We start from the raw sequence: 22,557 nt of genomic DNA, 5'->3' as shown, positions 1-22,557 counted from the left end.
GACGTAGCACCCGAAAACGTAAACATAAGGCACTTCAGGCAGACCATGGGTTTATCACTGGTGCTTTTGTGTTGGCCCGAGATGAGGTCTTTATGAGTTGGTGTGATTTTAACACCTTTGTCATTTTGTTTTCTTAAGTTCCTTTGGTTGTAATATTAAATTCAGGCATGTCACCATGGCTGAGGTTGCCTCTTTTCTTTTGCAGGTGGATGGTTACCAAAAATGTTATGAATGATTTGTGGGACATTCAGCTTTATTAACAAGGCCCTTAGTTAATGTTCCTATCCAGGCAGATTTTGCACTTAGGTATCGAGTATTGAGCCTGCAGCCCAGGCTTATCCTGGAGGTCTATATGTGGTGTGCTAGCTGAAGGTTCGTTGGATTAAAGCCTCCCGGGTGTCCCTACCTCCCTGGAGTATGCCCAGGTCAGCGCCTACCCCCTCAGCATTTCCCTGTGCGTGCTTATCCTCAGACTCACTTCTGGACTCAACATGTGCAGCCGCAGTCACTGCGTTTACATCTTCATCATCCACAGCATCCTCCCTTTCCAGCACAAGATTGTGGAGAGCAAAGCATGCAACCAATATCAGCGACACACAATCTGGGGGGTACTGGAGTGCACCACCTGAGCAGTCCAGGCATCGGAAGTGCATCTTGAGAAGACCAATGGCTCTCTCCACCACAGCCCTTGTGGAGGTGTGGCTCCTATTGTACTGCTGTTCAGCTTCTGTTCTTGGATTGCGGAGAGGCATCATGAGCCACCTTCTGAGGGGATAGCCCTTGTCACCCAGCAGCCATCTATCAAGTCAGGCTGGAGCACTGAAGAGCCTGGCACCTGGGAGCATCTGAGTATGTAGGCGTCGTGGGAGCTGCCTGGGTACCTTGCACAGACTTGTAGAATCAGCATCCTGTGATCACACACTATCTGCACATTCATGGAGTGGAAGCCCTTCCTGTTGACGAAGGCACCGGGCTCACCTGCTGGCACCTTGTTGGCCACATGTGTGCAGTCTATAGCACCCTGGACGCGGGGGAAGCCAGCAATCGCCACAAAGCCTCTGCCTTGCTCTGTCTGGCTTGCCTGGTCCCAACGGTAGTGGATGAAGGTCAATGCATGCCTGAATAGAGCGTCTGTAATCTGTTTGACACAAGAGTGGATAATTGATTGGGAGACAACGCAAAGATCACCCACCGAGCCCTGGAAGGAGCCAGAGGCATAGAAATTGAGGGCAGCTGTGACCTTCAGAGCCACTGGCATAAGGTGTCTACCCACACGGTTAGCGGAGATCTCAGGCCCAATCATCTGACAGATATAGTTGACAGTCGGAGCCTCCTTCGGCACTGCACCTTAGACATATTGAGGTAGTTGCTTTGCTGCCTGTATACCCTGGCAACAAGATAGTGGCGTCTTCTGCGGCCCCTTCCGCCTTGGACTACCTCTTGGCCCTCCACCCCTTGTGCCTGCGCCTGTCCTCCCAAAGGTGGCTCCCCTGGAGGCTGAATGCGCATTCCTGGGCCCCTCCCACTTCTAGCCCTCCCTTCCTCCTCAGAGGAGGTGCCTCCAGTGGACAGTTCAGCTCCCATTCCCGGGTTAAGGGAAGGCTTCCTGAAACCTGCAGGCCCAAAAATGATTCCTCACTGGAGAGTGCTGAAGTGAAGGTTGTGAGTCCAGACCAAGCAGCTGATATGGTTTTTGAAGTATTGCAGATCACACAGGCAAGTAGCAGTAACTTTGAAAAAACATTATTTGACAGAGCACACTGAGCCCTCTTATCCCACTCGTGGGTGAGGTTAATACAAATGTGTCCTACCCGCCTGCTTGTTGCGCCCGTGCGCGGACCCAAAGATCACATGGGCACCGAAAAGTCACCGTCGATTGGCGCCTCAAGGGCCTTAAGTGGCCCGTTAATTAATTGTGGATGCGCATCGGAGATCATTGCGCACGCGCCCAACGAAATATCACAATGTTTCGTGGTGACATTGGGACATTCGCCCGATGTCACTGCGCGTCATTTTACACGCGGGCGTGCGGGGCCTGCTCCCAAACGCCAACGGGAAAATTCTGGCCATAGAAACTAGGAGCAGGAGTAGGCCATTCGGCTCTTTGAGTCCGCTGCACCATTCAATATGATCATGGCTGATCCTCTATCTCAATGCTTTACTCCCACTCTCTCCCCTTACCCCTTGACTCCTTTAGTGTCTAGAAATCTGTCTATTTCCTTCTTAAATATATTCAGTGACTTGGCCTCCACAGCCTTTTGTGGTAGAGAATTCCACAGGCTCACCGCCCTCTGAGTGAAGAAATCTCTCAGCACAGTCCTAAATGGCCTACCCCATATCCTGAGACTGTGACCCCTTGTTCTGGACCCCACCAGCCTGGGAAAAGATCATCCTTGCATCCAGTCTGTCAGAATTTCATACGTTTCAATGAGATCCTCTCTCATTCTTCTAAACTCAGTGAATACAGGCCTAGTCGACCCAATCTCACCTCATTTGACAATCCTGCCATCCTAGGAATCAGTCTGGTGAACCTTCGTTGCACTGCTTCTACAGCAAGTATACCTTCTCTTAGGGAAGGATACCCAAACTTTACAGAATATTCCGTGAACTGATTATGGCAGGACCTTGGCCAATCAGAGTTGACTTGCCAGCTAATCAGAACCCCTCTCTCCAGTGGTATTAACTGCCGTGTAATACCGAAACTTGGGTCATTAAAATTGTATCTTGTTTAAGTTATAATTGAAGGGGTGGACTTAATTCTGGCGAGATGGCCTTTTAATGAGTATGCATAACATGCTGATGCATACAAAAGGGCTTCCCAACATTGTTTGTTGGGAAGCCTGACCTGCCTTTAACCCATCTTTAAAGTTCCGAGAACAGAATTCTTACAGTTTGTCCCGATGTTGGGAAACTGATTTTTGGCCTCATGTCAAACAAGATCCCCCACTCACCAAACATCCCACTGCTAGTGGGACTAGAAGGTTCTGCCCTGTGTACTGGTTCAGGATTCTGCCCTGTGTGTAATTCAGCATCACTCTGACCTTGACCATGTTAAGATGAGGCCAGACAATAGACAATTGTGCAAAGACAGATAGGAAAAGACACTATGAAAGATACACTGATCCTCCAGATGGACAATGTACGTAGGTAGTTCAACTCCAATTAAAACAATCCAACAGTAAACTTGATCGATTGCAAAGTTACGACAGACTTGATTTGAGATGGAGTAATAGAAATTTAGGGGTTAAAAGTGGAGGCTGAGTGAAATCTTGCTAGCTAGTCAAATACTGGATGCTCTAGAGGCTGAATTTCAAAGAATTGCTGTCAACAAAAGGAACCTGAGGAAATTTAGGATTAAGACTTCAGCCGCCTGATCATCCAACTGAAGCTGTAAAAGTCTGTTCTGTGTTGGTAAGCATACTTTTTTCTATTTTAAAATATTGCTTTCTTTTTATTTGTCATTCAAAACTCCTGTCTTGCCTTATGGTTAAAATGTTGTCTGAACTAAAATGTTTCATTAGGTTATTTTGGAATCCGGTAATTGGATAATTAAGCTTGGATAATTGAGAACTAAATTAAATTAAGCTGCTCAATAAAAACTGACAATATTCATTATTTTGCATTATCATAGAGCAGTGGTACTGATTGGACTAAATGAATATGATCATAATTTTTGCTCTGCATATTTGCTTGCTATGAATAAGGCACCTCGGCTTAACAAGTGTTTTCCTGATTAGCCTTTGAAAAGACTGTGACTGCAACTGTAGGGGCAACAGAAATGAATATCCACCTCAGAACTTGAGGGGATACTACTGGTCTGGAGCTGTGTCCTATTTACAATTTAAGTCTCACGCTCTTGGGAAAAATTTAGATATAAGGAACAATGAAGATTTTGGAACTTGGCAGACTTAAGTAACGATGAAAGTGATACATAGCAAACTATTGTACATTGGAGAAAGGATTGAGGATAGAGCTAATACAGTATTTTGAAACATTGAGAGGCATAGAATATGTAGACAAAAATAGATATTTAACTTGGGTTTTGAGCAGAGAACAGAGAAAATTAACATGCCTGGAGCACAATTAGAAATTAGACAACCCCCATGTCAAAAAGGCTATATCAGGGCTTAGGTGGATGAAGGTACAGCCAGCAATGGTGTTGCTACAGAAATTGTACATGGCCATAAAAGTAGTGTTGGAGAAATACAGAGCTCTTGGATGGTTGTATGGCTGGAGGAGGTTACAGAAATAGGCAGGGGTGAGACTGGATTACGAATAAGGGAATTTTTTAAAATTCAAATGTTCAGGAACTGGGAGTCAATGTAAGTCAGGAAGCACAGTGGTGATGAGCAAATGTGACTTGGTGCGAGTTAGGATACGGACAGCAGAGTTTTGAATGAGCTCACATTTCTGGAGGATGGAAGGTAGAAGGTGCAAGATGGAGGCTGGCCTGGACAGAATTAGAACAACTGAGTCTGGAAGTAATAAAAGAATGGGTGATAGTTTTAACAACAAATGGACTGAGATTGGAGCAATGACAGGCGAAAACATGATGCATCACATAGTAGGTAGCTTCCGTTGCCTGCAAAACTTTGAACCTCTTGCCAGAAAGTTGGGTGACAATGCATTCCGACTACCCCATCAGATCAACCTATTAATAAAAGAGCACAAACCTGCCATTTGGCTTGCATTATTATATTAAAAAATATAATTGAAAAGTTCTACACAAACTGTGCAAATTATACCTAGCAATATAATTTTTTTTGATAAAGGACAAAAAATAAACCATATGCCTCTTCTATGCTCAAAAATTTTAAAAAAACTGTTTTGAAAACAATCTGTTGGTACCACCACTCAAATCATTCTGTAAGCACAGGTATTAAAACCAGCATCTTCATCATGGCTTGGTAAGGATTCTTTCAATTGGAATAATATCTTCTGGTTTCTATATCTAGATGTTGCATAGTACACCTTGCTACCTTCAAAACCTATACTTACATAATGCACTTAAAGGAGTAGAACATCCTGAGGTATACAAAAATGCAGCTGAACCCAGACAAATAAAAATTTAGAATAAGGGCTGAAAACGCAGTTGCAGAAGTAAGGTTTAAATTAGGCTTTTAAAGTTGGGAAGGTAGTGAAGAAAAACAGAAGAAAAACTAGCAAAGTGGCTTATGGAAAGCTTTTGTCTGCCACTTAAAAACTTAAACTACTCAACATTTTGTAGATATTCATAACACAGTAAATATTCCTGTTCAATCAAATCATAGACATGGGTCCGTCTATGTTTAGATTCAAGGTGGCTGTGATCGTTTATGAAGCAAATAAAGTAGAAACACTCCAAATATACAAACATGGATTACAAACACTGCGCCCTTTGTATTACACCAGATTATTACACATATTACATGTTGGGAGAGCTTTTTACTCCTCATCTGAATTGGCATTTCTGTTCTTTCAGGTCCCATTCTGGGACATTTTGGAGCAGAAATGTCAATATGTCAATGATGTGCTGGAGGTTTATATTCGCCGCAAATCTGACGGATGACTGCTTGTTTTCAATTCAGCTGTCACCCTTCAGTCATTAATGGAATATTGTTGCCTTTGATCTTTGCCAGTTTCAAACTCAGACTCCAAAGCGATTGATTTTAAATTTCCCTGACAGTTGTGCTTCCTTTCTCCTAAAATAACATTTTCATGTGTCGTAACACATAAATCCATCAGGGAGATTAACACATTCCAGCTGGGCCTGAGTACAGCTCAAATTGGCTAGACAATTGCTTCCCCACCTCAATTTTCACCATGTATTTTGGATTGTAAGCCATATTTACATTCAAAGTGATAAACCACAAATATTGCTTGAAGGCTTTTTTGAAAAAATTAAAACATAATCTGGAAAAACAAACCATTAATATTCATAGATCAGTGGATCTTTAAAAATGGACATAAGCTTCAAAATAAATCCATACAAATTTCAAGTTTATTTGCAAAAAAAAAGAGTATTTTGAACCATAAGCACATTAAGCTGAAATTCAACATGCAATGCTGCACTGTTCAATTTAAGAATTCAAAACTTTCCATCATGGATTCTCAATGGTTAATCATAGAACCATGCATCACAGACAGAAGTCATTTGGCCCATCATGTTTGTGCCAGTTGAAAATGAGCTATCCAGTCTAATTCCACTATTCAGCTTTTGGTCCATGCTCCTGCAGGTTATGACACTTCATGTGCATATCCAAGTACTTTTTAAATGCGATGAGGATTTCTGCCTCTACCACCCTGGTAAAAGATCATCGACCTGAAATGTTAACTCTGTTTCTCTCTCCACGGATGCTGCCAGACCTGCTGAGTATTTCCAGGATTTTTGTTTTTATTACTATGCCTAGTTTGTGCTCAGCACCAGATTTTGACTAAACAAAATAAAATCCTACAGTTGAGCTCATAAATTGTACCCTTTCATGGTTTATGCATGATTTCCTTGCCTAATATACAATACTATATTTACCAACTTTAAAATGCATCTTTTTCAAGCTCAAACTTGATCACGTTGTCAAAGAACTCACAAGGATAAGTTCTGATATTAAAAAAAACACTCCCCTCCAAAATCACATAATAGATTAAACAGGAGAGGAACCGAAGCAGACTACAACAGAAGTCACTGCCAGACAGAATCTATTACTGCCGGATTCTGACTTGCGCTGCCAAACCAGTTTCAATTGAGCTGAGTTAATTCACCACTAATTGTGTGATCTGAAAAATCGAAACAAATATCAACCATTACAACTGCAGTTTGGTTTAGATCTTTAAACTCATCCCAACCTAAAAATGGATGTATTTTGCTAGAAATGGGATGGTTCTGAGTCATTTTGTTTCAGGTTATCCAGCCAAAGTGTTGCAGAAGCTCACAGAACAGGAGCAATATTCTATCCCAGAACTGGAGCTTAATCTTTACACACTTTATAAACTTTTATTTACAGAGGCACACATTACAAACATGCACCTCCAAAACCAAAAACCACAGTTTCAGTCTGTTCTTAAAAATAGAAGAACAGGTGAATCCCAGTTAATGCTCACTTTCTGAATGCAATTAAGTTTGTATGTAAAATCTCATTTATTTGGACTGAAGTTCTCTCATTTTGGTTTTTTAAAAATGCCTATTTTAAGATTCTATCTCACTTTGAACAACAGCACATCAGACTGTAAATGGGCTTGCAATGTCTAACTTCTTTTGAGCATTAATTTCACTTCTGATATTTACCTGCTGTTCGTATGTTTCTAAATTTGCACTTAAAAAAAATCAGCTATCTTGTGCCATACCAAAATGTTGATAGTGTCACCTCAAATTAGGCAGATATTATGTTCTATTTTACACTTACCTTATTAACCCCAGAATATACAACACAACAGTCAAGGGAAAACATCATAACAGGTCTGTTTCCTCAGTACATGGAAATTTTAAAAAAGCAACAGTAGTATCTTCCAGCATCTGCTGCATCTGCACAGGTCAGGAATGCTGGAATTTAAAGCAGCTTGCTAAACTCCATAGGCTTTCTTTTTGAATTGTGCCAAAAAGTAAAAGTTAGGCACTGCTGAACTATATAGACCAATGAAGTTCCAGGTTTGATCCCGAAGCACTACTGTGTTAGCTGGTCTCAGTCAGGCCAAATGTAGGGATGCTATAATTAGCCTGAATGCTGTTGAATTAAAGAAGGGAAAATTGCAAAATTCTTTCCTCATTTGTAGACTTTGGGTTAGTTAGAAACAACAATCAGAGTTAAATATTTTTTAAAAATCATGCTGTCTTTTAACTGCAGTTGCTTAATAATGGTCTTACCCTTCATGAATAAATTCTTCCAAAGCTGCACACTCTGAGATGAGCTGCGTTAAGTTGCTCTTCAGCACAACGTAAGACAAAATTGGTAGCAGATCATCGGCACCACTGCAAAAAGTCGCAAAACAGGCAGAATAAATAATTGACATAAAACAGGGCAATAGAGAATTTTCACAAATATTAAACATAATGAATTTGAGTCAATTCTCCTGCATTCTCTTTTAAATGAGCCCTTCCTTCCAATATTTAAAATCTTATTTATGAGGAACCCAGCAGTGGTCTAAGATATTCCCCCACATCCGCTCTCCTTCTCGCCCCTCCCGCCTGACCCCACACACACACATTAATTTTTATGTACAAATAATAAATATCTTCAGCAGGTATGAAAATGATTGGGGTTCTATATATAGCAGCTACTCTCCTGCTGTCAAAATCTCCAATAGATTCTGGTTCCAGGAAGATATTCAGTAGTGCAATTTTTTAGGGGGGGGATAAGAGATGAGTTGAACTATTTCTGTCTGAATCATATCATTTGCAAGTGACAACAGTTATCACAGTTTGCTGTGCACTAAGGTTTACAAACAGAGTTATGAAATGAACACACCTCTAAGGTTATTGTTGTGCTTTTGATCATGGAAACTTTTTTTAAATCACAGGTGTCCAGAATTGGAAGACTGGTTTATCAAGAGAGTATCTGAACAACAGAGACCACGAAGATCTCTGGCTCAATCCCTGACTGTATCCACCAAGTTACTGACCTTCTCACAACTGATTCAACCATTTGGGGAAGGGGTAGTTGTTAGAGTGACATTACAAATCCATTTGTAGATATTCCTCATAGAATGGTAGATTTATCTCAACTCTCTGTGCTAAGTTACCTGTTCTTAGTCAGATACAGGTTACCTCAGAATACAGAGTAAAGCTAGTCTGTGAATTTATGGTCATACAATCGACATATGAGGGAATAAATGAGGCATCCAAACTAATACGAAAGTACAAACTTGAGCTTGCACAATATCACGTATTCTCCACCTCTCTGCTTCAAAAGCTGTTTAAGAGGCTATTTATACTTATGTTATCTTTTAGTGTTTTTACTATCAAATATTTTGCCATTCTTTCCCATTTCCACCATATTGTATGTCCTGATACCTGTGTAAGCAAAGTCTGCTGACAAAGAAATATGAATGCTGCTAATGTCTGTGGTAATCTGTGCCTTTATGCTTGGTTAGAGAGAGGATGGACACTCCTTAAATGCTTAAGATGAATTCTGAACTTGTATTTAACTGCTATGTTTTTGAATTAAAATATATTTGGCATTGTTAATTCTTAACACTGCACAGAAATTGAGAATATTGCCTTAGTGCCAGTGTTTTCTTTTGATAGAATAGTTGAGAGAAGTCTACTGAGTGTGAAGAGAGTGTTATAATTACACTACTAACTGACCGCCACCCCTACCCACTCCCAAAACTGTTGGATTGGTTATCAGGAATGGCGGGGGTAGTGGTAGAGAGCAGGACCACAGCTATGGTTACAGCCAAGCTCTTTCTTGGTGGGGAACAAAATTACATTGATTCTTTAACACATATTCTATTCACACTGCATTACTGAGTGAAGCCTTACCTAACGAATGACTATAAATGGGGTGGGTCGGTGGGATAAGAAGCTAAGTTACTTTGTTCAGAGTGAATGTAGAAAATAATTTAGTGCAACTGGAAGTGGTCACAACCTCCAGAGGACTTGAATGATGTGCTTCCCTGCTACTCCATCAACTTAGTAAAATGAGCTGTAAATGCAAAAGTGTTTACTTTACCCAAGTTACTTTAAAATATCACACAGTGGTGACAAAATAAGACAAAAGCCATATGTGGGTAGAGCTAGGGTGAGTGGTATTTAATAGGGGATAAATGCAGTTAGTTGAGATTGGATAAGTGAGAGCTTGTGCTAGGTAGAGCTTGGAACAGGACAAAGATGCAAGTGATGAATGCATTGAGGAGGCCTTCAGAAGGGTCAGTTGAAGCTTTCAGTTTTTTTTAAAAGAAAGCATCAAAATTTAATAGCACCATTAAATTTTCATTACTGTTTATTATTTATACATTCATTTGTTAAATATTTATTATTTCTTCATAACAACATGCTAACCTAGTATGATGGGGTTTCACAGGGTGTGAGGGAATTGGGATAGAAGAAGAAAGGAAATGGATCAATTCCCCAAAATGGGGAAAATCCACCAAATGTGAAAAAAGCAGAATATTTCAAGGGGATGGAGAGGAAAGTGTCAGAGGAGTAGCATGCAAATAAATCTTATGGCTTTCAATCACTGTATTTGACTTTATGGGCAGAATTTTTCCGTTGTGGGCGGGGGGGAACGGGTATGGGCCAATTAAGACCCGCCCAGCGTATTTGCCAACTCCCATGGATAGCGGGAGTGTGCGGGCAGTGGCGGGCGTGCACAGACCGTTGAGTCCAGTGGCAACGTGTTTAAAATAAGGCCTGGCAGCCTCCAGTAGGCTGGTGACAATGGCCAATTCAAGGGCGCACCACAGGGGATCGGCTGAGCAGGCCAGGCTGGAGGGAAGGGCAGAGGAGTAGGCCAGGCTGCAGGGTCTGCCACAGGAGCAGGGCAGGCTGCAGGGTAGGCCAGCGGGGGGGGGCCAATGCACCCCTTGCTTTTCAGATGAATGCCTTGCTGCCCTCCTGGAGGAGGTGGCAGCACAGCGGGAGGTGTTGGTCCCCCAGGAAGGGAGGGGGAAGTCCCCCCCCACCACAATGACCAAATGTGCCTGGGAGGAGGTGGCGGAGGTGGTGAGCTCCCGCGACGTGGTGCAACACACCTGGATACAGTGTCGCAAGCGCTTCAACAATTTGTTGCGCTCTAGAAGGGTGAGTACCATATTGGCATTGGGCATTTAACCCAGCAGGTAGCCTTAGCCTTTGAGGCTGACCCCCCGCCCCCCTCCCCCCCAGCCTTACTGTCGTGACTGCATTGAATTATGTTGGGCATTTTTCCTACGCTGGGTGGGCAAGCAGATAGTACCCATGCTTAGATCAGCCTGAGTGGTTCATGAGGAGAAGAGTTCTCCCCCGCACCATGTATTGCTCTTAGTTGCACATGACAAGTCTGGGGGCAACCTGCAGGAGATGCAGCTAGGCGCATACTCAGAACTCCAGCACATGTCCTAGTCAGGGTGATGAGATGGTGGAAGGGGATCCTCAAGGTGTTGTGGACAAGAACCATCTGCTGCCCTCGACACTGCACATAGTTGCGCTTCCTTGCCATGGGAGCAAAGACTGTGTGGTTCCAAAAGTGATGGACGCAGCATGTGTCCAAGGTGGCAGTTGGGGATGTTGGGAGCAGGCGTACCACCTTTGTGTGAATGATCAGCAGTAGTGGGGAGAGGAGGCATTGGAGGCCTGATATGGCCCACTGTGGCTGGGGTGCGGCGTGCGCATGCAGACTCCATATGCAAATTGCCGCAATGAATGGTGTTCTCTCTTTCTCAGGGGAAGAATGCTCATAATGCCTCGGAGCGTGCGAGGACTAGAGGCGGCCAGGCTCACCTCCTCATATTAAGCCGCTTTGAGCAGGCTGCCCTTGAGCTTGAGAGGCACCACGCACCCAGGTCAACTGGTGTCAGTGAGGCTGGGGTGGAACGGCCAGGTATTTGAGGCCAACATTGAGATCCACAATGTCCTCCCAACATCCATTGCACTGATGATTGTTTAATTTGTTATTGTTGCAACATTGCTCAGTCACAGACTGATAGAGTCAGAGGTGTGGATCATAGAAAAAGGTCCTTCGGCCCTTTGAGGATGCACGGGTCAAACACGTTCCTAAGTCTTCTAATCCCATTTCCCAGCACTAGATCCATAGCCTTGTATGCCATGGCATCGCAAGTGCATCCAAATACTTATGACATGTTTGGAGGATTTCTGCGTCCACCACCCTTTCAGGCAGTGCGTTCCAGGTTCCCACCACCCTGTGTGCGCAAAAGTTGCTCATCACATACCCTGTAAACCTCATGCCCCTTACCTTAAATCTATGCCACCTGGTTACTGATCCCTCCGTCAAAGGGAAAAATTCCTTTCTGTCGACCCTATCTATGCCCCTCATAAGTTTATACACCTCAATCATGTCACCCCTCAATCTCCTCTGCTCCAGGGGAAATAGCCCCAGTGTATGCAATCTCTCCTCGTAAGTGAAACTCTCCAGACCAGCCAACATCCTGATAAATGTCCTCTGCACTCCCTCCACTGCAATCACATCCCTCCCCATAAAGCGCATTTCAGAATTGCACGCAGAACTATAGCTGTGGCTTAAGCAGCATTTTCTGCAGTTAGAACATTACCTCCCTGCTCCTATATTCTATGTCTCAGCTAATAAAGGCAAGTATGGCATATGCCTTCTTAAACACCTTATGTACCTGTCCCGCTACCTTAAGGGACCAGTCGATATGGTCTCTCTGATCCTCGTTACTTCCCACGGTCCTACCATTCATCATGAATTCCCGTGCCTTGTTTGTCCTGCCCAAGTGCATCACCTCACACTTATCCACATTACATTCCATTTGGCATTCATCAGCCCATCTGACCAGCCTGTCTATATCCGCCTGTAATGTAAGGCTATCCTCCTCACTATTTACCACCCCACCAATGTTCGTGTCCATTGGTTCTGGAAGGTTGAGCGCATAATGAGCCTGAGGGAAAGGGGTGAAGTGTGTCAGTGTGTGCACGCTAACTGATCCACTGTCCTTGTTGTTCATTTCAGCATCATCAGAGCATGGCCGGCAGGAGGAGCTGCAGAAGCCCCTTCTCACACCTGAGAGCCCTCAAGTGTCACCTATGTCAACCATTTCCGCGAGGCAGGCACCAGCGCAGATACGAGCACCTTGGTGGGCACTGGAACATCGGCTAGTGTCCCGGGGCACAGTGGAGAGGGCACTTCACAATCGCTGGAGGAGCTGGCAGAGACAGAGAGTGCCGATGGCATCAGCAGTCGGAGGATTACAGGGGACCAGGCACATGCTCAGTCGGTGCCTGATGATGTGCCTCTGGAGTCGTCCGCGATGCAGCAGCTGCAGGAAATGCGGCCGGGTGTGCGGGAGCATCTGGGAGTGATACACGAGACTATACTTTGCTTGGTGTCCGTGGTGGAGGAGTCCACGCGGAGTATCACTGATGCAATGAGCCTCATGCTTCCTCCATGAAGAGTGGCGACTCTTGTGGAGAGGCACCTCCAGGAGAACAATCAGGTCCTCCTGGGGTTACGCTCAGACTTGCAAGCCCTCACAGTGCCATTGGCCACAGCTGGTCAGTGCCAATGTGGGAGATGGTGTGGGCTTCAAGCTTCCCAGCTTGTTGCCCATCCATCCACGGTGGGCAGGGAGGTCCGAGGCGACCTCACGTCGACGCAGCAGCTGCCTGTCATATCTGCGGGCTCCTCTCACGGCGCTCCGGATGAGGGCATCAGCTCCTCCGCCCCTCTCCCAGTGACCGTTTCATCCGGTGAGGCTGCGATGACTGGGGAGATGTCAGCCATGGAACTGGCAGATTCCTCCCAGGCGGGCTGAGCACAGGCTCCACGGGCCAGAGAACGACTGCCAAGGTCATCGAGGCCAACAGGACAGCAGAGTGCCTCAGATGCCACTCCAAGCAATGGGGCAGCACCAAGACATAGCACCAGCCAATGGAAACGTAAGGCACATTAGGCACACCACCGGTTTCTCACCGGTGCTTTTTTGTAGGCTTGAGATTAGGTCCTTATAATTTATTTTTGCTTGCTTACAGTATTGTTTGGCAATTGGGAGAACATCTGATGTTAAAATTAAAAATCAGATGCGTGACCATGGCTGAGGGTGGCTCGTTTGTTCTGCATTGTAAGTTTAAGAAAAATGTCATGAGTGTTTGTTTGGACATTCAAATACATGGCCAAGGCCCTTAGTTCCTGCTGTGACCTGGCAGATTTTGCACTTAGGTGCCGAGTATGGATGCACCAGGCAAAGCTGGTCCTGCTGATCCATTTGTGTTGTGTTAGCTGAAGGTTCATTGGATTAAAGCCTCCCAGGAGTCCCTGCCTCCTTGGTGTAGTCCCAAGTCAGCGTCTACCCCCTCAGCATTCCCTGTGAATGCTCATCCTCAGAATCAGTGCTGGACTCATCGTGTGGAGCAGCAGACACTGCATCGACATCTTCATCGTTCACTGCTTCCCCCCTTTCCAGCGCAAGACTGTGTAGAGCGCAGCATGCAACCACTATTACCGACACACAATCTAGGGGGTAGTGGAGTGCGCCCCCTGAGCAGTCCAGGCATCGGAAGTGCATCTTGAGAAGACCAATGGCTCTCTCCACCACAGCCCTTGTGAAAGCGTGGCTCCTATTGTACTGCTGCTCAGCTTCTGATATTGGATGGCGGAGAGGCGTCATGAGCCACCTTCTGAAGGGATAGCCCTTGTCACCCAGCAGCCAGCCATCAAGCCAGGCTGGAGCGCTGAAGAGCCCCGGCACCTGGGAGTGTCTGAGGATGTAGGCGTAGTAGGAGCTGCCTGGGTACCTTGCACAGACTTGTAGAATCAGCATCCTGTGATCACACACTATCTGCACGTTCATGGAGTGGAAGCCCTTCCTGTTGACGAAGGCACTGGGCTCACCTGCTGGCGCCTTGATGGCCACATGTGTGCAGTCTATAGCACCCTGGACACGGGGTAAGCCAGCAATGGCCTAGAAGCCTCTGGCTCGCTGTGTCTGGCTTGCCTGGTCGCAGCGGAAGTGGATGAAGGTCAATGCACGCCTGAACAGAGCGTCTGTGACCTGCTTGACACAAGTGTGGACAGCTGATTGGGAGACACTGCAAAGATCACCCACCCTGTGACCAAAGATCACCCTGGAAGGAGCCAGAGGCAAAGAAGTTGAGGGCAGCTGTGACCTTCAGAGCCGCTGGCATGGGATGTCCACCCACACAGTTAGGAGAGATCTCAGGGCCAATCATCTGACGGATGTAGTTGACTGTCTCCCTTGACAGTCGGAGCCTCCTTCGGCACTGCACCTCAGACATATTGAGGTAGCTGCTTCACCGCCTGTATACCCTGGCAGCAGGATAGTGGCGTCTTCTGCAGCCCCTTCCACCTTGGACTACCTCTTGGCCCTGCACCTGTACTCCCAAAGGTGGCTCCCCTGGAGGCTGAATGTGCACTCCTGGCCTCCTCCTCCTTCTAGCCCTCCCTTCCTCCTCAGAGGAGCTGCCTCCAGTGGACATGTCAGGTTCCATACCCAGGCTAAGGGGAGGCCTCCGGAAAACTGTAGGCCCGCTAAAGGTTCCTGACTGCAGAGTGTTGACCTGAAGGTTCAAAGTACAGAGAAAGCTGCTGGAATGTGTTCTGAGCTACTGCAGATCACACAGGCAAGTTTAAAATACTTTCTCCAATAAATATTTCACAAAGCAGATTGAGCCCTCTTATCCCGCCCGTGGATGAGGTTCATAGAAAAGTCTCTTACCCGCCTGCCTGTTGTGCCCATGCGCCTACCCGAAGATCGCACAGGCGCCTAAAAATTGCCGTCGATTGACGACTAAGGGGCCTTAACTGGCCCGTTAATTAATGGCATGTGCGTCCGCCCAGTGAAATATCGCAATGGCGCACGGTGACATCGAGACGCTTGCCCGACATCACCGGTGTAATTTTACACCCAGGCGTGCGGGGCCTGCCCCCACACGTCAAACTGAAAATTCTGCCCTATGTTCCTCCAATTTAAGGGAAGGAATGTTAAAGATAACAACAGCCCTGCATTCCACCATACTTTCAATGTACTATATTCAGACCTGTTTTTCAATTGTCAGTTTTTTCTGAAATTGATGCTGAGCTTTTGCTTGCTTTCTAGGTTATGTGTTTCCTTGGTCACTACTAATTGTTGGGATATAATAATTTGCATTTTGTACAGCAGCTTTTGAATATAGGGTTTCTGTATTCCAAGAACAGATCTACCACTGAAGGTGCAGGTTCTTGAATTAATGCTCTGCCTCTTTCAAAAGTCAAGCTATCAGTTTCATACTTATTTTTTTGTTAAATTTGACTGTTCATCAGATAAAGCAGGCCTGATCTTTGAAGAGTAAGCAAATAAAGACAGACATTCATATGTAGCCAGGGAATCAAGTATTCTTCAGCAAGTATTGGTTTTTAGATTTGGTATAGTTTCCTTTATCCTAACCTTTTGCAGTTCTCTTGGAATGAGAGAGAAAGGAGAGAAATCATACACAAATACTATTTCCCAGCAAAATTAGAAACCAATAGATAGGAAATATGTAGAAGATAACTTGGATTTTTTTCAAAATGACACTTGCTTTCGCAACACACAGTAACTGATACTAAGAAGAAAAAGAATGCTGTTTAGTTAATCAAACCTATCCTGCCTTTCAACTTTCACAAATTTCATGAGAATTTATGGAAGTTTGATCAAGAACTGCTTAAAATTAGATAGGATTCCCTTGCTGCAGGAGAACTGCGTCAAATAATCTCATAGCCACGAATTACAATTATTGCAGCAGCCAAAATACTTAAGACATACAAGCATAGATGCTTGATAAGCAAACATTGAAAAACAATGACAACAATAGCTATGCGTGACAGAGGGTGAAGGTTTTATGTTTCTGTTTTAAGTTGTGGTTAGCTAGTTACTCACGCACACTCCCACTTTCATTGTATCATGCAAGCAGAGGTTTGTTTGTAGCCTGAAGCAAGACCAATTTAAGTTTTATACAGTGAGAAATTAATTTATACACCTCACTAAACAATTACTGAAAACATCGAGGGCTATATAGTTTTGAACGCACATGTTCCGTATAACAGCAGCAGAATTTTTCCCAAGCACTCTATTTAACTTAGAATTCCCAGTTTCAGCAAGTTTTCCTGTTAGCTATTTGTCGACTGATCTCCATGCCAAGAGAAGGCAATATGCTACAACTACTCTTAGGCAAATGAGGAAAAATCTGATTATGTTATTACTAATGATCCCGAAACAGTCATTCAACTGAAAAATGTGCACAGACATTGGGCAAGGACAAGATCAGGGCCAACTGATCAAATTGTCTGCTGGCACTGACTACTTAAATGCACAATGAATAACTGTAGTGCCAATAAAGGGTGTGGTACAAGAGGGTACTTGCACTTAAGAAGCTGTACGCCAACATGAATCAATGCTGGGAGGAGACAAAAACACAGCATGCAAACATTAATTTGAAGTTTACATTTGATTTCCTCAGCCTGCACTGGATTTGAAAGAAAGGTTTATGAGGTTGAAAACTGAAAATAACTTGACGTGTCAGCAACTTCTCAAAATTTACTTTCAGCGAATATGATATTCAAGGAGAAGAGAACTCATAATAATGAAGAGTGCAGGAGGGCGTGCCAGGAGTAGCACCAGGCATACCTAAAAATGAGGTATCAACTTGGCGAAGCTACAACACAGGACTACTTGTGTGCCAAACAACAAAGGTAGCAAGCAATACAGCTAAGCAATTCCACAACCAATGGATCAGATCCAAGCTCTGGATCTGGCAGGGCTGCAGTCGTGAATGGTAGTGGACAGTTAAACAATTCAGTGGAGGAGGCGGCTCCACAAATATCCCCATCCTCAATGATGGGGGAGCCCAATGCATCAGTGCAAAAGATAAGATTGAAGCATTTGTAACAATCTTCAGCCATAAGTGCCCAGTAGATGATCCACCTCAGCCTCCTCCAAAGTCCCCAGCAGTTTTCGGCCAATTCAATTCACTCTATGTGATATCACGAAATGGCTGAAAGAACGAGATACCGCAAAGGCTATGGGACTTGAAAATATTCCAGCAATAGCCCAGAAGAGTTGTGCTCCAGAACTTGCCATACCCCTAGCCAAGCTATTCCGGTGCAGCTACAATACCAGCATACACCCAGCAATGTGGAAAATTGACCAGGTACGTCCTGTACACAAAAAGCAGGACAAATCCAACCCAGCCAATTACTGACAGAATCAATCTACTCTCGATCATCAGTAAAGTGATGGAAGGGGCCATCAACAGTGCTATCAAGTGCCACTTGCTCAGCAATAACCTACTCACTAATGCTCAGTTTGGGTTCCACCAAGGTCACTCAGCTCCTGATCTCATTACAGCCTTGGTTCAAACATGGACAAAAGAGCTGAACTCCAGAGGTGAGGTAAGAGCGGCTGCTCTTGATACCAAGGCAGCATTTGAACGGGTGTGGCATCAAGGAGCCCTATCAAAACTGGAGTCAATGGGAATCAGGGAGAAAACTCTCTGCTGGTTGGAGTCATACCTAGCAGAAAGGAAGATGGTTGTGGTTGTTGGAGGTCAATCATCTCAATTCCAGGACATCACTGCAGGAGTTCCTCCAGGTAGTGCCCTCGGCCCAACCATCTTCAGCTGTTTCATCAATGACCTTCCTTTTGTCATAAATTCAGAAGTGGGGATGTTCGCTGATGATTGCACATTGTTCAGCACCATTTGCGGACTGTTTCAGTATCTGAAGAGTCATGTCCAAATGCAGCAGGACCTGGATAATATCCAGTCTTGTGATAAGTGGCAAGTAACATTCATGCCACACAAGGACCAGGCAATGACCACCTCCAATAAGACAGCAAATTAGCATTGCCCCATGACATTCAATGGCATTGCCACTGCAGAATCCCTTACTATCAACACCCTGGTGGGTTACCATTGACCAGAAACTGATCTGAACTAGCCATATAAATACTGTGGCTACAAGAGCAGGTCAGAGGCTAGGAATCCTGTCGCGAGTAACTCACCTCCTGACTCCCCAAAGCCTGTCCATCATCTACAAGGCACAAGTCAGGAGTGTGCTGGAATACTCTCCACTTGCCTGGATCAGTGCACCTCCCACAACACTTATGGAATGCGACACCATCTAGGACAAAGCAGCCTGCTTGATTGGCACCCCATCCACAAAAAATTCACTCTCTGCACCGCTGACACACAGTAGCAGCAGTGTGTACCATTTACAAGATGCACTGCAGGAACTCACCAAGCTTCCTTAAACAGAACCTTACAAATCCACAACCACTATCATCTAGAAGGGCAAGGGCAGCGGACACATGGGAACACCATCACCTGCAATTCCCCTCCAAACCAGTCACCATTCTGACTTGGAAATATATCACCTTTCCTTCACTATCGCTGGGTCAAAATCCTGGAACTCTCTTCCTAATAGCACTGTGGGTGCTCCTACACCAAATGGACTGTAGCGGTTCAAGAAGGTAGCTCACCACAACCTTCTCAAGGGCAATTCGGGATGGGCAATAAATGCTGGCCTAGCCAGCGACGCCCACACCCCATGAATGAATATAAAAAAAAACATGTACTTAAACTTACTCAAAATTCTACTCTGATCTCTGCACATACCTTAATATACAAACAAAATTCTTGTCCAGGTTCTTCCATCCAACCTTGCAAATATCTATACTGCCAATAAAGAATTGACACACTGATGTTACATCAGTCAAGGAGGTACTGTTCAGTACATCCACTTCACAGAATTGAAGGCATTTCTCCATCAGTCACTGACATTAATCAGGATAAATTATATTAAATTCTCCAAATCTTTGCTTAGCATTAGCTTATGTCGGAAGCCAGGTATGAAGCTCAATGGTTAAGTAATGGCAATAATAATTCTCCATGGAGTTAGCATCCCATTTATATTTGAACTAATGTAACATTCATAAACACATCGACATTAAAATAATTGGCTAGTAAGTGAGCACTACTTCCTAGTAGTCCCATTTCACAGATAAGTTTCTACTGCTGATGACAGTAACCTCCCTTCTCCAAGTGAAACATTAAAAAAAAGGTTTTGCAAGGACCTGTTTAAAACGCAAAAGCACTTAAATACTCTACTCAAATACCACAGGATGGCTGTTGCCAGAAATAAGTTTAGCAATTCCATCCAGATTCACAGCATGTTGGGAATAGAAGTGCAGGTTTACTAACACTCTTGTATTTTGCAGCAGTCTTATTGTTGAAGAAAGACAGATGTGCATTTATATAGCACTTTTCATGACCACTGGATATCCCAAAGCATTTTAAAGTCAATGAAGACCTTATATGTTTGCACTGGTGTCTGTTGTAATGTAGAAACCTCGGCAACCAAATTGCACACAGCAAGCTCCCACAGATAGCAATACAAAAATGACCAGGTAATCTGTTCTTATGATATTGATTGAGGGATATGTATTGGCCAAGACACCAGGGATAACTCCCCTGCTCTTCTTCAAAATAGTGTCATGGGATCTTTCGTGACCATCTGGAGGGCCTTGGTTTAACTGTTTCATCTAAAAGGCACCTCCAATAGTGCAGCACTCCCTAAGTGCTAGCCTAGATCATTGTGCTCAAGTCCTGAAGCAGGACTTGAACCCACAACCTACTGACTCAAAGCTGAGAGTGTTGAGTCACTGCTGACACTTGAGATGGAGATATCCACTTATTTGAGAATCAGAAATCTCATGCTAATAGATGGATCTGTCTTTCATAGTGCAGAGTGGCACACAATGAAAAGATATTGGCCCAGAATTTGTGATCTAGTGATCTCTCTGGTGAGAATATCATGGTAATGTAACTAATTGCAGCGTTGTTGACTGGAAATTTCTCAGTGTGGAGCTGCAGTGATGTCATCAGGCTGTCCAAGCAGCCAATCACATTAAAGGATTTCAGAGATCCAACCAGGAAACAAAAAGTAGTAACTTTTTTTTTTACATAGAGCAAATTAAAGATCAGGACATACACATGGGGTGAAGAGAGAAAGTAAAATATGCGGAAAAGATTATTTAAAAAAATCTAAAATCAATTTAGCTTAAAAAATCTGCTAATTTATCATATCACAGCACGCCAAGAATATAACATTATTTTTTTCAGGGGTAATTCTGTTTTCATCAATTTTTATGAAAAGTGTCATTAGAAACACGTTACAACTAACTGAACAAGGTGTAACTTTTTCAGCGGTTTCAAATGTGATACAAGAGCACAAAAGTTGAAATTACCACTGATTTCACGACTGTCGGCTCTGGGAGTGCGGTTGGGGGGCATGGCACAGTCTGTGTTGGAACCCTGAGTGACAGGCGCAATTTCAGGATTTCCACACTAACCTACACACACCTGACATCCTGAAGTCCAGTCAGACAGCGAAGCTGGCCGTCAAACAGCACCCCCCACCCTACCTTCCCTGAAAAGTCTGGCCCATTATTGTAAGTGTACACAGAAGCAGTGATAATCAACAGCTTTCATTCCTTTAGTGTTCAAACATTCCTTGTGACTTTATAATTCTTGCTACTCTGTTTTTATATGTGTCCTTCGCATTGAGTAACTTATCGGGAATGATGATGCTTGACCAAACATTCAGGAACAGGGAAACCAAAACTGTTAAACCTTATTCAGGACTTGTCTCTTGTTACTCCTTGTTCATATACAGCAAGCAGATATTTTCACCTGGCAGAGTGACAGTTCACACAGTTGTTCCAGGCTACCTTTTGAGCCCTATTCGCCACAACATTGCAGCTAAGTGGTCAGACCATTAAATAAGCAGCAGCTTACACATAGTGATGAACTGTAGGGTGACTCGCAAGTGCAAGGAGCTAACGTTATAACAAGCAATATTAAGGTATCGCAACTAACAGTAAACCCACAAGCGAAGCCTGGAGTACAGTAGTACATGCGAACATAGGAACAGGAGTGGGCCATTCAGTCCTTTGAGCCTACTCCATCATTTGATTGGATCATAGCTGATCTGTACTTCAACTCCTTTATCCCAGCATTGCTCCATATCCCTTGACACCCTGGCCTAGCAAAATCTAGTGATCTCAGTCTTCAAAGCATCCACAGCCTTCTGGGGAAGAGAATTCCAGATTTGCACCCGGGCATTGACAAGTGCTTCTTGATTTTCCTCCTAAGCAGCCTAGCTCTAATTTTAAAATAACAGCACAGATTTTGTGGTCAGTGGCAAAGTGACAGTGCTTGCTGCTGACCTAGAAGAAAACTACCCACTGAACTCAACAACCCTCATGCAAAATCTTGGGAATAAAGGAGAGAGATTTCTGCGCAGGGTCCTCTCCCATGGAGCTGAGCAATATTCCATAATGTGCCTGCAAACGTCCAATTACATGACAGTAGAAACAAGACATGCCCACAGAATCTGATAAAACTGACAGGAGGATAAGCCGCGTTCACAAATTCAGCCAGGACAGTTGAGAGGTGGGCAGCATTTGAATGACCTTTAATATTAGTTTGAATTGTGCAGAGGGTTTAAAAAGAGTTTAATAAAATAGCAAAGTCAAATGGAAAACTGTAAAAAGCTGAGCAAAGGAAAACGAACAGTTTTTTAAAAAGTGCGCAAATTCACTTTTTAAAAACCATGAGTTAACTTGTAGAAAAAAGAGACAACACAAAAAATGTCACAACTTTTTTTATTCATTCAGGGGATGTGGACTTCGCTGGTTGGGCCAGTATTTAATGCCCATCCCTAGTTGCCCTTGAGAAGGTGGTGGTGAACTGCCTTCTTGAACCGCTGCAGTCCATGTGGTGTAGGTACACCCACAGTGCTGTTAGGGAGGGAGTTCCAGGGTTCTGACCCAGCGGCAGTGAAGGGATGGCAATATCTTTCCAAGGCAGGATGGTGAGTGACTTGATGAGGAACTTCCAGGTGGTGGTGTTCCCATCTGCCTGCTGACCTTGTCCTT

General features: G+C 44.2%; 1 protein-coding gene across 4 annotated transcripts in view; it reads right to left on the bottom strand.

Moving 5' to 3' along the window:
* The window catches only part of vps9d1 (VPS9 domain containing 1), a 98,444-nt gene that overhangs the window by 14,068 nt on the left and 61,819 nt on the right, over positions 1-22,557 (bottom strand). For all 4 annotated transcript variants that reach the window (XR_013576960.1, XM_078544539.1, XM_078544542.1 and 1 more), the window contains one exon: positions 7,838-7,942. Coding sequence is in view for 3 of the 4 variants with exons in the window: in XM_078544539.1 (XP_078400665.1) it covers positions 7,838-7,942 (105 nt within the window). In the remaining variant the exon portion in view is untranslated. The remainder of the gene's footprint in view (positions 1-7,837; positions 7,943-22,557) is intronic.

This window comes from Cetorhinus maximus, chromosome 6 (assembly GCF_964194155.1).
Source record: "Cetorhinus maximus chromosome 6, sCetMax3.hap1.1, whole genome shotgun sequence".
Lineage (NCBI taxonomy): Eukaryota > Metazoa > Chordata > Chondrichthyes > Lamniformes > Cetorhinidae > Cetorhinus > Cetorhinus maximus.
This window is presented reverse-complemented; position numbering and strand designations above follow the sequence as displayed.